Here is a 16,916-nt window from a genome sequence, read left to right as displayed (position 1 = left end):
AAATAATCCGACAACTCAAACTGAGGAGTAGTTGATACCGAAGAAGCATTCAAACAAGTTCTCACCATCTCGTTCCTTCCTCCTATGATCAAATCAAAACATAAGTCACATGAAAAGTTGTTTCAGTTAGTTTTTTGCAGGCTTTGTTGAAGAAACAAACCTTGAAAGAAGTTCATTGCAGGTAAAATTTTTCTTCTAATTACCTCGCATGAATTTAAATTACATAATATTTGTCAATACAATGAACATATCTAGGTGCTTAATTAAATTTTGAGTCATAATTTTCGAATATCCATAAATATTTTGATTCAGTTGGAATCAATGAAATTCTAAATTATATTATTAGATATTCTTGAAATGAATGTAGCATCTGTATCTATATGAAGTGACCTTCACACTGATTTATTTGTGGAAATACACTAAGTACCTAGTATTGCATAATATTTTCTTAGACGTTGAATGAGTCGGTAACGCACACCAAAGAAACAACCTTATAGCATTCGTTTAACAGTATATTTTTTGACCTTAACCTTTGAGAAGAACAGAAACATTTCTTCTCACTAATTTTGACTGTTCACGTACCTATTCCAATCAGTGTGTAGCTTTTCTATTAGTGAAGTACTTGATGATAACTAGCATCCAGATGCATAGGTAGAGTTGCCAATTTTGAGAATTCTCGGGTTCAAATGAAAACAACATTGGTTATATCCTTGATCGTGAAAGGATGGCATCTCTTGAAGTTATATTTGTGTTTCATTTGACCTTCTACTAATATTTACTTTTGAATTTATCATTTCGTTGTTTTCATATAGTTCTTGTAATTTGATGTACCTTCCTTAATATTCTTTCGTATTTATATTTTATGTTTACGAATCGTTTGCCTGAAGAGAAATACATAATTATTTCAAGCTATCAATATTATTCCTGAAAGGTCATATTGCTATTTGCCCAATTTTTTAATCTCGATAATTTGAAACATTCATTTTTGATTGAAAATAGATTCAACTATTGGTTTTAATCATCATTTATGAATGGAACAACAGAAAGTAACAGAGTGAAAATAAATAAAATTCCCAAATATTTCTTGTACTACGAATCTAACAACAATATCACAGTAACTATTCCGTTGAAAATATTTATATTACTTGAAAACATTTAAATTTCTTTTCAAATACATAGGCTCATACTGCGTTTATCAAACACCAAAAAATGTTCATAACAACTCAAGTGGAAACCAATGTCAACATCAATTAATTGATATTGGTTTTTTACGTCGAAGGAAATATTTTTATATTTTCTTCAAATGACTTTAAAATTTGTTGCATAATATCTTGATATTCACTCCGTATCAAAAATAACTCATTATATTTTAGAAATTATAACTGGCAATTCTACATACATCATCATGAGCTAAATTTTGATCTTATAAAATAAGTGGAAAACCAATTTGAAATCTTCAAGATGAGTTGGTTGTGGAGTACTCTAGGGTACAACCAGAGTGATTGTGCCATTAAGAAGAACAATGAAATCAAATTCACTATACTTGGCAAGGAACACACAGGTGAGTTTCAAAGTCATATTCGAAATTTCAGTCAACAAATTATTTCATAGAAATGAAGCAATTGAAATCTTCCTTAAAAGAATTCCTTATGTTTGATTTTTCGCTATTCGTTACTTCAAATATGTCTTCGTACTCCAATTTTAAAATTATATTAAAATATTTTTTAGTGAGGAGTGAAGATATAGCTCCTGAAACAACTTTGAATGAATACCTCAGACATAAACTCAATCTCATGGGCACAAAAAGAATGTGCTATGAGGGAGGTTGTGGAGCTTGTGTGGTAGCAGTTACCAAGCCAGGAGATAAGAAAGTTATGGCAGTAAATTCGGTGAGTTCTTAACGTTTATTCATTATTGGTTACTGAAAATTTACGTTGTGCAATAATATGCCTCATTCAAAGTTCTTAAAAAAATATTTATCATCATGATGAACGAATTGAAGTGAATATCTTCTATAGTTCGATATCCATTAAATTTCAATCTCTTCAGTACTCCCAACATTGAAAATTAAATGAGAATCTGAATTAAATGTTATCCTATCAACTTATTAACACTGGCTGGGCATAGGATATTTGCCACCTGAGGCAAACCCACTTTTTTCTGCATGCTAAATAGCGAATGCAAAATAATATCATAACAGACTTTTGAAGATCATTCATTCCAATCCTTGAATTCAGAATCGGCATTGAAAAAGATTCATATTTGCTAAAAGCGTAGGTGATCCAACAAGATCCAATCTTTGAAAATAATTATTTACATTTGACATTCAAGGTTGCATCTACAATTATTTAGTTGAAATAATGATTAGGAATACGATGTTTTGCTCCAATCTGGTTTGTTGTTTGTTATTATCTGTTGAATGGTAGAACTTTGACACTTGGTTTTTAAATAAAAACTTCATACATAATAAATGCTGAACAAATATTTCGACTAAAAAAATATTCTCTAATCTAATCTTCTCTAATCGAATTTTGGTTTGAATTTTCCTCCGACTGTAACTTTAATTTTCTGTACATATATCTCGTTCAAATCCTCATTTCAGACATTCACTAATCGAACATTGATCGAAGTTGATCATTGTACCTACAAAAAACTATTTTCGAAAGAACATAAATGCTTAGTTCTAATCCTAGGACTTGATACTTGATAGTTCCAATACCTACTATGTTATGAATTGAAATAAGAAGGTTTGAATTTCCTCACAAAAATCAATTATCAATATTTATTTTGCTGTTAAGCAAATAGAGTTACAGTTTATTTTTTCTGAGATTGATAATTAATTTTTATTTCTACTGTCAAAAGAAATCACAGTTTGACTATGCATACTTCTAATTAATATTTTACGCAGCGTGTTACAGCACTCAGTAGGCGCTGAGGGTTTTAGTTTAGAATGAAGAAAAGTGGAACAGAAAGCTAAATCCAAAATATCAGCTGCTAAATCAAATATGGTCACGAAAGAAATGAAAACACGACCGTATTTTAAAAAAATTACATTAGTAGCTACTCAAAGTAAGTGTTCCATTCAAAGTGAAAATTGAATTAATCAGACCAAATTATGTATTTTTTCATGGCAATACCGACATTCCTCTGAAACGTGTAGATATCGAAGCCCAACGTAAAAAACTCAATAATCTCCGTACTGCCCTAGAAATATTAAAATTACATGAAACGTTTTGAAGGGTTGTATGAAGTGACCAAACCCACAAAATTTAAACCAAATCGGACTTCTGATTCCTTAGTTATGGATATCAGAAATTTAGGCTTATTCATGAATCACCCTCTCACCACCTGTTTCCGAAAATAACCGTCTTAGGATACCCAACAAGCTACTTTTCTGTAAGGCCTGGATGACCTGCAGTTACCACTAGGCTATAGCCAACTACTCATGTAACACCCGGTATAAACATTTAGAATGGTAATATGACCGAAATTCTCGAATTTTGACGATCTCAACCGCGGCATTCGAGATCAGAGACTACCATCAAAATCTCGAGTTTCTAGAACTGTAATTTCAAGAGTATTCGTGTTCACGGCTGGCTGAATTTGAAACTTCTTTTTCTTATTGTTTGAGACCATCTCCGGATCTAAATTAGAAAAATTACAGAAATTGTGATGAAATAACAGAACGGATCTCTGTCTCTCTCTCTCTAACAGAATGATCTGTTCTGTGAACAAGCGCTCAAAAATGAATAAACATCCAAATTTTCAGAGGCATTTTCCTTGATTTTATATACGTTTCTTGCATTCACAATTCATTTGAGCATTGTTGATTGTTTCCCAACAAGCTTTGCTTGAAAAATTTATTCCTTATGGAATTATAGAGTTGAAATTTTGAAATGCGTGAAAACTATAAAATCTAGAATCTATAATTTTCTCGGGAGCTAAGTTATTGACATCTATTCGTTCAGTTAATATGTGCTTGAATATCAAGGAAAGTTCTTAATAGATAATGATATCTCTAAACATAAAAGTTGTAGCAATGAAGTATTGCAAATAATAAATACACAATAAATACGAAAACTTGAAAGAAAAATACTCCAAAAAAATTTTTTGAACGTTTTACATTTTTCTTAATTTCCAATTCCAAATGGAATAAGCAATAAAAATGAATGAATGAACTTTTTCCACACCCATGACAACACATTGACATACAGATTCTAACAAATTTATCAGTCACCTCTTTTCTTGATGAAATGAGAAACCAGTGAATGCATTGACCATTTGACCCATTTGTGAATTTGCAATATTCATTTTTACTCCTGTCGCAATTTCTTCAGGGGAACATAACTTTATCCCAATACTTTTCAGTGTTTGGTATCCATCCTCACTTGCCATGGTTGGAAAATAGACACTATCGAAGGTATAGGTAATCCTTTGACAAAATTCCATCCGGCTCAACAAGCCCTAGCAAATTTCAACGGTACCCAATGCGGCTTCTGCTCTCCTGGCATGGTGATGAACATGTACGCCCTCTTGGAAAATGGAAAACCCACTATGAAAGAGGTTGAGAACTCTTTCGGAGGGAACATCTGCAGATGTACAGGCTACCGTCCGATTATGTCGGCCTTCAAATCACTTTGCTCAGATGCTTCCACTGATTTATTGGGAAAATATCCAGATATCGAAGATTTGGTGTGTTGCAAACCGAAAGAGATTAAGAATGAAATGCCGGTGGGAAGACCTGTGGGGATATGCTACAAAGATACCAAATGGATCAAAGTTTATAATATTAAAGATTTGCTGGATAACTTGATAGCTATCAAAGATGCTCCCTACATGTTAGTGGCTGGAAACAGTGCTAAAGGTAATTTCACTCAAATAATCGATATCCATATAATTCTGTCATCATATTTTTTAGGTGTCTATAAACTCCCAACACCAAAAGTTTACATTGACGTGATCGAAGTGAAAGAACTGACGAGTTATGAACTCACTGATGATTTACTGACTCTAGGAGGTGGCATGTCACTGACCACTACGATGGAGTTATTTTATAAGCTGGCTGAAACCAACACTAAATTTGCCCATTTGAAAACTATGGGAGATCATATTGATCTTATCGCTAACGTTCCCGTGAGAAATGTAGGTACAATTTGAAAAAAATTGGAAAGGTTATATGACACTTGAGCAATAAAAACTTATGATCTCACAAATAACAGTAACTTCCTGGTTAGGTTCGATTATCGTTACATTTTTGATATAAGACAACATTATGGACAAAACAATCAAATTGAAAATCTTATCCCTACACATACAGGGTCCTGCCACAGTGACGCATAAGTTGGCGAAGATATAAGGAAATATTTTTTTTCAATTTTTTGGTTTATATATGGAAAATGAAAGAGACTTCATCCCAAGCCCCACTTTCAAAATGCTAACGGTTTTCGAGATATCTAGCATGAAAGGTTTTTTTTGTCAATATTGATGACTCGGGATATTTGATACTCAAAGTAATGTTGAGGCTTGCTGAACTTTATTTTTGGTCAGTTATTATACAAGAGTCACTATCTCGAATGGTTACATCTGTTTTTTAGCTGCAGAAGAAATTTTGATGGATATTATCTATGTTGAAATTTCCTTCTAACTAGTAAGGTTTGGCAATTCATAATGAATCATTTAACGCTTACAAATTGTGGAAATTTACTTTGAAAAAATGGATTTGTTCATAGGGCTCTTCCTCCATTTTATAGTCAACATAATCGGCTGAGTGAGCAAGCAACTCGTGCAGCTATTGATCATCGCTGTTCTCAACTTGTTGGCCTTTGTCGTTCGACTACTTGGAAAAGTTAACGTACGGATCTATTGGAATCTTTCCTTAATTTTTAATAAATCAATAAAACACAACTAACACTGAATATGGTTATTAGTGGTTTCGAAAAACATTAGGATTAACTGTAACAAAACCAATTCAGGACATAAGCGGCTCAGCCGTTCAGCCATTCAGTCAACTCGCACATACTAGGTTCAGAGAGGTCCTACAGAATTCAAGGAGAGATGATATAAACAACATTAAAAAATAAGAATAATTAAATTTCTGTCTAATTTAGGCTAGTGATTGGAAAAAATATTCAAATTCGAAGAAAATAACATTCGAATGAAATAAAATTGATTTTTTTTCAGGTTGGCAGTTTAGCTGGAAACCTTATGATGAAACATTATCACCACGAATTTCCCTCAGACGTTTTCCTTACCCTGGAAACTTTTGGTGCAAAACTGGTTATAGGTGAGAATTTAAAAATTTTTTTTTATAATGCTTGACTGAACCAACATCACCAAAAATCTTTAAGCAACAAGAAGCATGACTAATATTCAGTCAGCAAATCAATAAAATTTTTCATACCAGATGGAATGCAAGAAGAATATCTTTTTTTTGTGAGATTCTTTCCCGAACAATTGACAGTTTTCATTCTTTTGTGGTTCTCAAACCTTTTTTTCAAATATCTCAAAATTTTCAGTTGACACATCCGGAACAGAGGTGACCAAAAGTCTTCCTGACTTTCTCGAATTCGACATGAACAAAAAAGTGATAAAATCTATTCAGATACCCAGTTTGTCCGAAGACTACAAATATGAAACCTACAAGGTAAAGATGAACTATAAATGAAAGAAAGAAATGAAAGAGAAAAAAGATCAACAATTTTTCTGTGTTTTCAGATTATGCCACGAGCACAAAATGCGCATGCGCTCGTCAATGCCGGGTTTTGCTTCAAACTTGATTCTAATAAGAAGGTGGAGAGTGCTACCATAGTTATTGGCAATATAAACCCTCAATTTATTCACGCTACTAAAACAGAAGAATTCTTGAAGGGAAAAGAACTCTTCAATAATGACACCCTCCAGGGAGCGTTCAAAACGCTCGAAGAGGAACTGAAGCCTGATTTTGTTCTGCCTGAGCCTGAACCGGAGTTCAGGAAACAACTTTCAATAGCTCTGTTCTTCAAGGTAAGAGTTGCAATCGAACAAACTTTCAACAAAAAATAAGTCTTAGTTATAGCAATCTCGAAATATGGCTAACAAAGATTCAGTTCTACTCATTCAAACTAGGGCTGCAAATATGTGGATGAATTTATTTGCATTTTCGCTTCCGCGTATACCAACGGTAGTGGAAGCATTGAGATCACTTTTGGAATGGAGATAATTTGTGGACTTCCGATTTGCAAAATGTATTTCAGACCATCCCAAATAACTTTCAGTTTATCGATCTAAGTGTCTGTATATCTCTGTTCTAGCTTCAACTTCTATGAAGTGATGAAGTATTTATTTCGTCATTTATATAACTAAGAGAATAACCATTTCAACCATATAATATTGAAGAGCTATTGATTTTAATTTTCCAGGCTGTACTTAAAAATACCCCTGAGGGAAAACTGAGCCCCAGAAACAAAAGTGCAGGTGAAAAAATGGTACGACCTGTATCAAGTGGGCTGCAAGATTATGAAACTAACGAATCATTGTACCCTTTGACACAAGCCATACCGAAGATCGAAGCATTAGCCCAAACATCTGGTGAGGTTCTATCGAAATAATATGCCGTTATAATGTACTGAAGTAACCACACTCAAATCACAGAATCTTTATGAGCGTTTAATGAACGTACATCTTCAGAAACCAAATTTACCGAAATTTTTACAGGGGCCGCAAACTACCTCCTCTACTCATACAAATACAACTTGAACCTACCACCAATGATCTAATAATACATAGATGCGCCCTTGAGTGATAGTTTAGAGCAGATCATTGCCTACTACATTAAAGAGAAAAAGATCAAGTCCTAGATCAAGTCCTGGATCACGTGAGCACAAGGGAGAAGATTAAGATGTTTGAATTTCAACCAATAATAAGGGATCTAAAATGTTTGGATTATTCAATGACTGATTAGTCCAATCAAAACATCGGTTGAGTCTCGACCTAGGGTTAAACCTTAAGTCATGAGGTGTAAACATCGTTCGTCTCACCTTCCTGGTAGAGTCGATTTCTCTCTTTCTCTATGCGCTATCTACTTATTATCAGATCATTGCCTACCACCAATTATCGTTATCAAAACGTTCATTGAGTACTTAAAAGATTCAGTTAAATATTATGTCCACTGTGCACTCGAAAATCTGCACATAGTTATAAACTTTCGTGATAATCTTCATAGTAATATAATTCCTACTCTCAGGTCAAGCTCAGTACATCGAAGATATACCTGATCATCCCCATCAGCTCTTTGGGAAACTTATTCTAGCAAAAGCTGCACCCAATTCTAAGATAACAAAGATCGACGCTTCGAAAGCACTGGTAATTCAGATGTCACTCAATGAGAATATTCTTTCTGATGAATCATGATTTTCAGGCTTTGGACGGCATCGAAAAGTTTTTCACTAAAGACGATATACCTGGAGACAACAATTTCATTCCACCTGGTTTTGGACCTGGAATAATCGAAAAGATTTTTGCCGATGGTGTAGTGGAATATTTCCATCAACCAGTTGGAGTATTGGTGGGATCTGACAGAAATAAGGTTGACGAAGCTGCAGATCTCGTAGAGATTAGCTATGATGCTCCCACAAATCCTCCTTTGCTCTATATTAGAGACATTTTAAAGGCGGGAGCAACAGATAAGATGACGAAGGAAAGGGAATTGAAACATAAAAACATAGGTGAGAAAATTTTCTGGGAAGTTCTAGAAGTAAGATTTACGGCAACTTCTACTCAGTATTGCCCATATTGTCTTCAATTGAAATATAATATAGATATGTTGACTATAATTATTTTTCGATACATCAATACAGCAACTCAATATCAATAGACTTTTTATATTTCTTGCATTATCATTGTTGATTTAAAGAAGTAATATCATATAAAAAGGTAATGTGATAACTGATAATATGGTGAATAACAAGAACCACCAGTAATGTTGTATTTCTAATTGGGCATAGGTAAAGATGTGAAGTTGACTTTATCCGGAACATTCGATCTTGGTAGTCAATACCACTTCCACATGGAAACGCAGTGCTGTTTAGTAATTCCCACAGAAGACGGCTTAGATATGTTCCCATCTTCACAGTGGATGGACCTGAGTCAAGTTTCAGCTGCACGAATGTTAGGAATACCGCATAATAAGTGAGTATAAGTTCCATGACGTGATTAACGCTCAGTACATTGGTAGAAATGCTTTGAGTATCCATCTATCCATCCTTTCGAGAAGTGGAGCATCGAATATAGCCATATTTTGATTGTCAATTTCAATATCTATTTGATTGTTCTCTATCAACATTGTCCTAGGCTTCGGTGAGACAAGCTGTGAGCTTGTATGAGTTAGGAGTACTTTTCCCGGAAATAGTAGAATCAATATCTTGCCATTCGTTGGTTTTCATATCTCTAGATACCTTCTCGTTTCATTTCAACTTTCGATGTATTTCCTGTATTCTATAAGTTTATTGGATATTGGGAGAGCAATTTATTCTTCGCTTCATGTGCTTGAACTGTTTGCTCCGGCACTTATGGCTTTCTCCTCGAATTTTGCCATGAACGAGTCAGTTGTAGTTGGTCCCAACAGGTTTCCATAGTGATTCGTCCGGTTTCCCTTGAAATTTGCTCTTCCATTGGTTGGAGGTGAATGCCAGACAAAACCTGAAAATATTATACCACCTAAATCCCCAGAAATATTTCTGATATGTATTATAAACAAGGTACTCAACATCAAAACTCACAAGCATGTCATTTGCTTCTAATTTAATATGTTTACTGCCCGTTTACTAACAAAGTGAGTAACATCGTTAATGAAACTTCCTGAATTTTTTATATGATGCTTGAGCTTTGATGTAGAGGTCTATCAGGTTATATGTAAGCGGGGGCTAGCTTCTTTAGGTCTACCAAGAAATGAAGAGGTCTTTAACAAGATTTTTTTGATTAAGCGGGGGGACATTCTCATGGAGAACTTCCTTATGAAAGGTCAAATAGTGTGAGATTTCGTGGTTGAAGAACACGACCTACTCACAAAACTTAATCTGCTGTATGATAACATTCAAGTCGTATACTTCTTCACTACTATAAGAGCTGAAAAGACAATTGGCCAAAGATGCAACCAATACTTGGCTCCAAGAATATTCAGCATTCTACCTGAAGATATAAGGAATATCCAAAATTGTTATCAGTTTAGATACAAGCTAAAAATATGGATAAAAAACACCGAAAGAACACTGCTCTACAATATTATAAACTCTAAATAAATAATAAAATAAATGTGTGTATATATGTATGTATATATATATATATATATATGTATATGTGTGTATATATTACTTACCCCAATCTTGACCAACTACTCGATAACTGAGAATTTACCCGAATTGTGACATAATACACGGATATGGATATGGATCACCGAATTGCGACACTGAACCTGAATTGGACTATTCACACTGGATTGAGAAAAGACCGAAAATGGAATGATACTCTGCATCTACTTACCTACACATTAAGGCTAATGTAAATTTTTTTAATATTTGTGATTTTACTCACAGAAAACCATTTTACTTGGTTTTCTCTATTTTTTGAATATTCATTAGTCCCTCATATGTATGTTTATGTATATGTAAACTTTGATGATGAATATATTATTATTATTATTATTATTATCCAGATCTGAGAGGTGCTGAAATGCGAAAAATGGGATTATCTGTCACCTTTCGTGGACTTTCGGAAAGGTTACATCAGCTGAATGAGCCCTTTTAGAGGATATTGAGTCGAACAATGCACCACTCACTGGCTGTCATAGAAAGATTTGTCTTGTAGAAGATTTGTTGTAGTCTCATCATATTCCGTTCGAATGGATAAATTTTTTCCTCTTTCGCGGTTAACTCTTGGATCATGTCTATGTTTTTTTTTTTCTGTAGAGAATTTAATAGATTACTGAAAGCTTTCATGGCAACACAATTCGACAAAGTTTGAAAATTTCGGTTAGACAGCTCAATATTTTCCAAACCCTTTATTACCCTTAGGAATTCCAAGTATAGTGAAAAGCAGTTTATAACAATTATTATTTCATAACCTTTATACAATTTTTCAGGGTGAACGTGAGCATAAGAAGATGCGGAGGTGGTTTCGGCGCAAAAATAAGCAGAAACGCTCAAATATCCTGCGCAACTGCTCTCGCAGCCTGGTTAACCCGTAAACCGGTGCGTATGTCCTTGAGCTTGAAGGAAAACATGGAGTTGGTCGGAAAACGTTTTCCTCTCGCTGTTGATTATGTGGTGAAATGTAACAATGGTGGTGTCATACAACAGCTCGATGCTAAAATATACAGCGACCACGGAGTCGGAGGTAACGAGGCATTCAACCAATCCAATATCTTCGATCTCTTGACGAAAAATTATGGCTCAGATAGATTCGACATCGTTTATTATCGTACCAGAACTGATACTCCAGCGAACACATGGGCTAGAGCTCCAGGTATTTTAATAAAATTTACATCTATATTATTTATTATTGTTGTTGCTTGTGATATATTTCGTAAAGTGGATTCTAAAGTTCCTGAAACTGAATGAAATATCATCAAATTACAATATGCCACTAGCATATTGTTGTCCAATTATATGCGAATAAATTGAAAAATCTTCAAAGAATTAACAAAACAACCTATTTAGACTTGCTTGTTAAAATTTCTCGGATGTAAATAAATATAATTCTAAAAAGCTATCACCAGAAGATACAGACTTCTTACAATATTTCTGTTACGCCCAAGGTTCAACTGAAGGACTCGGCCTTATCGAATCAATTATGGATCATATGGCATATGAACTGAATATGGATCCATTAGATGTCAGAATCAACAATATTGATGAAAGCGACAAGCTGAGGGACTATATCGCTGATATTATGGAATGGGCAGATATTAATAAGAGAAAAAGGGAAATAGAAAAGTTCAACAAAGTAAGAGTTAATCATGTACTAAAAAAAACAAGACTAATTGGGACCAATTCTGCAACTAGAATAGAAATGAACGAATCGGTTCGTAATCTGAGAAATCGGGATGTTTCACTTCTATCGCATCCAAATTTCGTATTCTGTATCCAGAGTACAAAGTCGAAACGATTCTGGTGCATTTCTATTCGATCCATACCATCTCTATTCGATTTGAAGTTACAGTATAGGGCTGAATATCTTCCAATAATGTTGAATTCCAATTTAAATATTTTTTGCTCTTTTGGAGATGTGTGGTATTGCGCAGCATGTGGCGCCATCCCACGGGAGTGCGAATAGTCTCTACACAAGTATTTAACCGATACAATTCTGACATAAAAATCCAGATTTATTTTAAAAAAAAAGTTTATAATTATTTCAATATTTATTACTATTTAACAGGAAAATCGTTGGAAGAAGAAAGGAATTTCTGTAGTTCCGATGGCATACGAATTCGCTCCATTCGGACCCCTCAATGTAACGGTCTCCATTTTTCATGTTGATGGTAGTGTTTCCATAACACACGGAGGAATTGAAATTGGACAAGGAATAAACACTAAGGTAATAACTCTCCGAATAAAACACAATAGTTTATTATTCTTCCTGATCGCAAAAAACATTTCAATTTATATATAGTTAGCTAAGGCCCTCAATTTCAGAAATAAATAATGGTTACTTTCGGTAATTCTTTTTATCCGATACTGCTCTGAACGAGATCAAATTCTCCAGACAATTATAACATTTCTAAAAAGAAAATAAACAAATATTCACCAAAGTCACTTCACACATCAAAAATGATTTCTAACCTAACCTTATATAACCTTGTTTTATAAATTGAGGGAAATCCACCTTATAGACACCCAACAAATCTCGACAAGCGTGAGGCTCTTGACTGCACCTTTTGGGTAGTGCGAGGCTCACCTTAAGGGCATACTCACAAAAAACCTCTACTGACACCTTGCTGAACACGTAGAAAAAGAACGCCAACCTTCCTCCGTGTGCTCAGCCTCAGGTCCTAAAATCATATACAAAGAGGATTCTCATCAACAACCTCTACACATATACTTCAAGAACTCAGACGGGTTTTACCACAACTCTGGAGAGTGATTGATCAAGGCTTCTTCAACAATCTCATTGAAAATATGCAAACTGTGTTAAGCTGTAGTTGTTATTCGAGGAGGCCATACACTTTACTTAACTTAATTTTTTCAGTTTATTGAGTGATTTTATTTGATACCACAAATACTAAAGATAAATCTTCTCTTGAAACTGCGAAACTTATGAAGGAATGGTCAAAAAAAGATTAAGAGAAAGTAAACATTAGATTTCTTTTATTGTGGAGCCGCATATTTCTTTGTCTTTTGGTGTTCACATATAATGATAAAATTCTTATTTCCAAGAAACAAAATAACTTCCTAATTTGAATCCATTTCCTCAGGCTGTGCAAGTATGTGCCTACAAATTCCAAATCCCCATAGAAAAAATTAACGTGCTTCCGAGTAACACAATGGCCTCTCCAAATAGTTCAGCAACTGGAGGAAGCATGACATCAGAAGCTGTTTGCTACGTGAGTATTTCTTTGTGAATAACGATCGTGACCAATTTCGTAATGGCCTGTTCAGAATGAATTTATCTCAGCGAAACTCAGATCATTTACGAATACGAATCAACTCTAGGTCAAATTATGTGGAATTGACAGATCACAGAGTGGGCTTAGAATGTGGGAATCATGTGTAAAAAATGAGCAACACCAGTGAAAATCCTCAGAACTTCAAAATTTCATTGAAAAAAAAACGATTCATCAAAATTATTAATATTAGATTATATGAGAAAGTTTTTTGATTATAAAATTTTTAGGGCATAGATAAAGCTTGTGATGAATTACTGGGACGTCTAAAACCATTCAAGAAGGAAGACGGATCTCAAAATTGGGAGCAATTAGTACAAGCAGCGTATGCTAAATTTACATATTTGTCTGCAAGTTGTCAGTAAGTACTCCTACTTCGTATGATTCATGATTTTCAGTAGATTTCTTCATTATACAATCTACAAATTTGCCTAACCTCCAATATTTGAACAACTTGAAAAAAAAATTATTTATTTATACACAATGCTACCTAGAACAAACCCAAATATTTTCTCACCTTGTATTTCTGACCTATAATGTAACAGGCCAATTGGAAAGTCCCTGGTCTACCATAGTAAAACACATTTTTTTTGGCAAAATTCGATCTTATTATACAACATAGTTGCCTTCGAGGGCGATACAGTGATTATAGCGATCTTCCAACTTTTCGATACCATCTTCCGAGCCATTTTCGTAGTACGATTTGTCTTTCACTTCAAAATAGGCCTCATTTTCGGCGATTACTTCTTCATTGGCGCTAAATTTCTTTCCAGCGAGCATTCTTTTGAGGTCTAAGAACATGTCAAATTATCCAGATTTGTGAGAAACAAATCACATATCATATGTAAATGACATCAATAGTGATCACAATTGTTATCCCTGAGGATATATGATTATGATTTTCCCATTTTCCCCCATTACAGCTCGCGGTGCCTGGTTATGAACATTTCGGCTAACATATTTGATATTATTGGACATCAGATATATGAGGATTCAGTTATTATGATCCCTCTTGAAAAAATCTCACAATATGTCGTTTCTCGGTCATGTGAATTATTCTGGCGTCTTCTTGTGGCATGAAAAGATGTATGGAAGATCTTGGATTTTGTATCTCATTTCATAGCCAATGTGGAGCAGTGTATAAAAAATTATCGATGGCGGTGCCTAATATAACCAAGGAAGATCATTTCTCAGTCGGGTTCTGGCCGCCGAACATCCAAATTCCATCAAAACCAGAAATGAGAGCTCCCCGATTGATGAGCAAAAACCCCGAAAATTGCAAAAAATCCATTTTCAAAGCTCCATATCTCGAAAACTGTCCATTTTTGAGCTTTGTGGCTAAGGACTTTTCTGATCAGTTTATCAAGAACTACATCATATCAAAAATTCAGCCAAATTAACGGAAAACCATTTCCCATACTAAACGTGCGGGGTCCTTTGATTACGTATCGTTTGAATGTTGGTACTAACTAAAAATTATATGAGTTTAATACTAGCACCGTCATCTGTGCATCAGACCGGGGACTTTTCAATTGGCCGAGTATTTTTACGATACTAATTTTGGAATGATTTCTCCAGATACTCACCTACTGCTCCATTTGTCCAACCATACATCATCTACGGATCATGTGCAACAGAAGTGCTATTAGATGTGCTAACTGGCCAACACATCATCACCAGAGTTGATTTGATTGAGGATACTGGAACATCACTCAGTCCAGAAGTGGATATTGGACAAGTGGAAGGAGCTTTTGTTATGGGCGCAGGATACTTTACCATGGAGAAGATAGTCTTCGATAAAGATGGAAGACAGTTGACCAACAATACCTGGTTCTACAAACCTCCAGGTCCTAAAGATATACCTGTTGATTTCAGGGTCAAATTTCCGAAGAACAACCCAAATCCCAAAGGTGTACTACAGTCAAAAGGTAAAGTTACATAATATGCAACTATGACACTTTTCTTTGAAAGAGATGTTACAAAATATGTTTCAAGGAAACATTATTGGGACATTTTGCATTAGTTTTAATGACTACCTATTATTTTTTCAATTCAACTGATGATACGGTTTCGATTTTTCTTTGAAGCTATTGGTGAACCACCTTTATGTCTCACTGTGAGTGTTCCTTTGGCCATAAGACATGCAATAGCGAGTGCTAGACAGGATGCTGATAAATCAAAGCCAAAATATATCTTATTTGGTGAGTATTGTGTTCTGCATCTTTATATTTTTTGTGATATGTATATTCTTCCACAAAAATAATTACTGGGAAATAGTTTATCATAATGAAAATTCCTTCCTTCTCTACTTTTGACAACTCTTCGTGGAAGTTTGATGAAAATGAATATATTGAAAAAAACTTATAATATTTACTCAAAGATTCAATGGCTGAAGGTTCAGGTATCTTTATATCTGAAATGAAAAAACAGTTATTTATGCATGATAGACAAAGCAACAACGCTCATGAAACTGGAGTCACCTTTCACATTTGCAAACTCTTCTATCTTCCCAATTTCTTCATTTGGCTTACTCAATGGAAAGGTCGATATAAAATCCAAGTGAATAATAAAATACATGATGAAGGTTATTAATATTGAAAACACACAACTATTTCATCAGCTTAACAATTAAATATATCTTTCGATATACTCCAAGTCTGATTTTTTTCTTTTCAATGACAAAAAAGTATGAAGAAGGAAAATGAACACATAGTGAAGGTGATAGTAACAATTAATCAAAATTTTCAAAAAAAATTGCAACTGATAACCAAATTTTATAATCTAAATTCCGCTTTGTAATATAAATTTCTGATGATTTTTCATTGATTCCTTTTTTTTGTAGATGGTCCAACGACTGTAGAACAAACTTTGATGAGCAGCTTGAATGATTTCAAACAATATACATTATAGTATGGATATAAATATGTTTTAAGGGGTACATACTGTGATGGGATTAGTTATTAATTAATTAACACCTTAATATGTAAATGTTTTTCGATAATAAAGTTCATTTTAACATTGCCTTTCAATAGTCCACTTTATGAAACCTAAGATAAATCTGGTAACAATTTGGTTTTGTAGTATTGATATTCGGATTGCTTTATGAGAAACTCAGCCCCTTTAGAATAAAGTGTGCTCATAGACAACCATTAAATTTTCAGTCCTAATATGAATTTTCTACATTTTACAGGTCTGATGATTCAGTATAAGTATTTAGATCGTGTCACAGGTAGTTCAAAAATAATTTAAGCTCATCTTCGCCGGAACCTTAATATATCGTGTT

At 34.1% G+C, this 16,916-nt stretch overlaps 1 protein-coding gene across 2 annotated transcripts; it reads left to right on the top strand.

Moving 5' to 3' along the window:
- On the top strand, positions 1-16,649 carry LOC123673780 (xanthine dehydrogenase/oxidase-like). Of its 2 annotated transcripts, none has more exons than XM_045608460.1 (20): positions 1-181; positions 1,374-1,561; positions 1,729-1,889; positions 4,369-4,864; positions 4,919-5,142; positions 6,181-6,283; positions 6,516-6,643; positions 6,715-7,002; positions 7,398-7,566; positions 8,222-8,340; positions 8,396-8,702; positions 8,982-9,165; positions 11,114-11,496; positions 11,789-11,976; positions 12,409-12,567; positions 13,445-13,573; positions 13,864-13,994; positions 15,212-15,561; positions 15,721-15,834; positions 16,476-16,649. In XM_045608460.1, exons 2-20 carry the CDS (start codon positions 1,462-1,464, stop codon positions 16,541-16,543), a joined length of 3,801 nt encoding a protein of 1,266 aa, XP_045464416.1. In that variant the 5' UTR covers positions 1-181; positions 1,374-1,461; the 3' UTR covers positions 16,544-16,649. The 2 variants fall into 2 exon arrangements, with proteins under 2 accessions (XP_045464416.1, XP_045464417.1); XM_045608461.1 differs by lacking the exon at positions 1-181 and adding an exon at positions 464-651.
- Positions 16,650-16,916: the final 267 nt, after the last annotated feature.

Source organism: Harmonia axyridis, chromosome 2 (genome assembly GCF_914767665.1).
Source record: "Harmonia axyridis chromosome 2, icHarAxyr1.1, whole genome shotgun sequence".
Lineage (NCBI taxonomy): Eukaryota > Metazoa > Arthropoda > Insecta > Coleoptera > Coccinellidae > Harmonia > Harmonia axyridis.
Note: the sequence above shows the minus strand (reverse complement) of the source record. Positions and strands in the feature narration are given on the sequence as shown.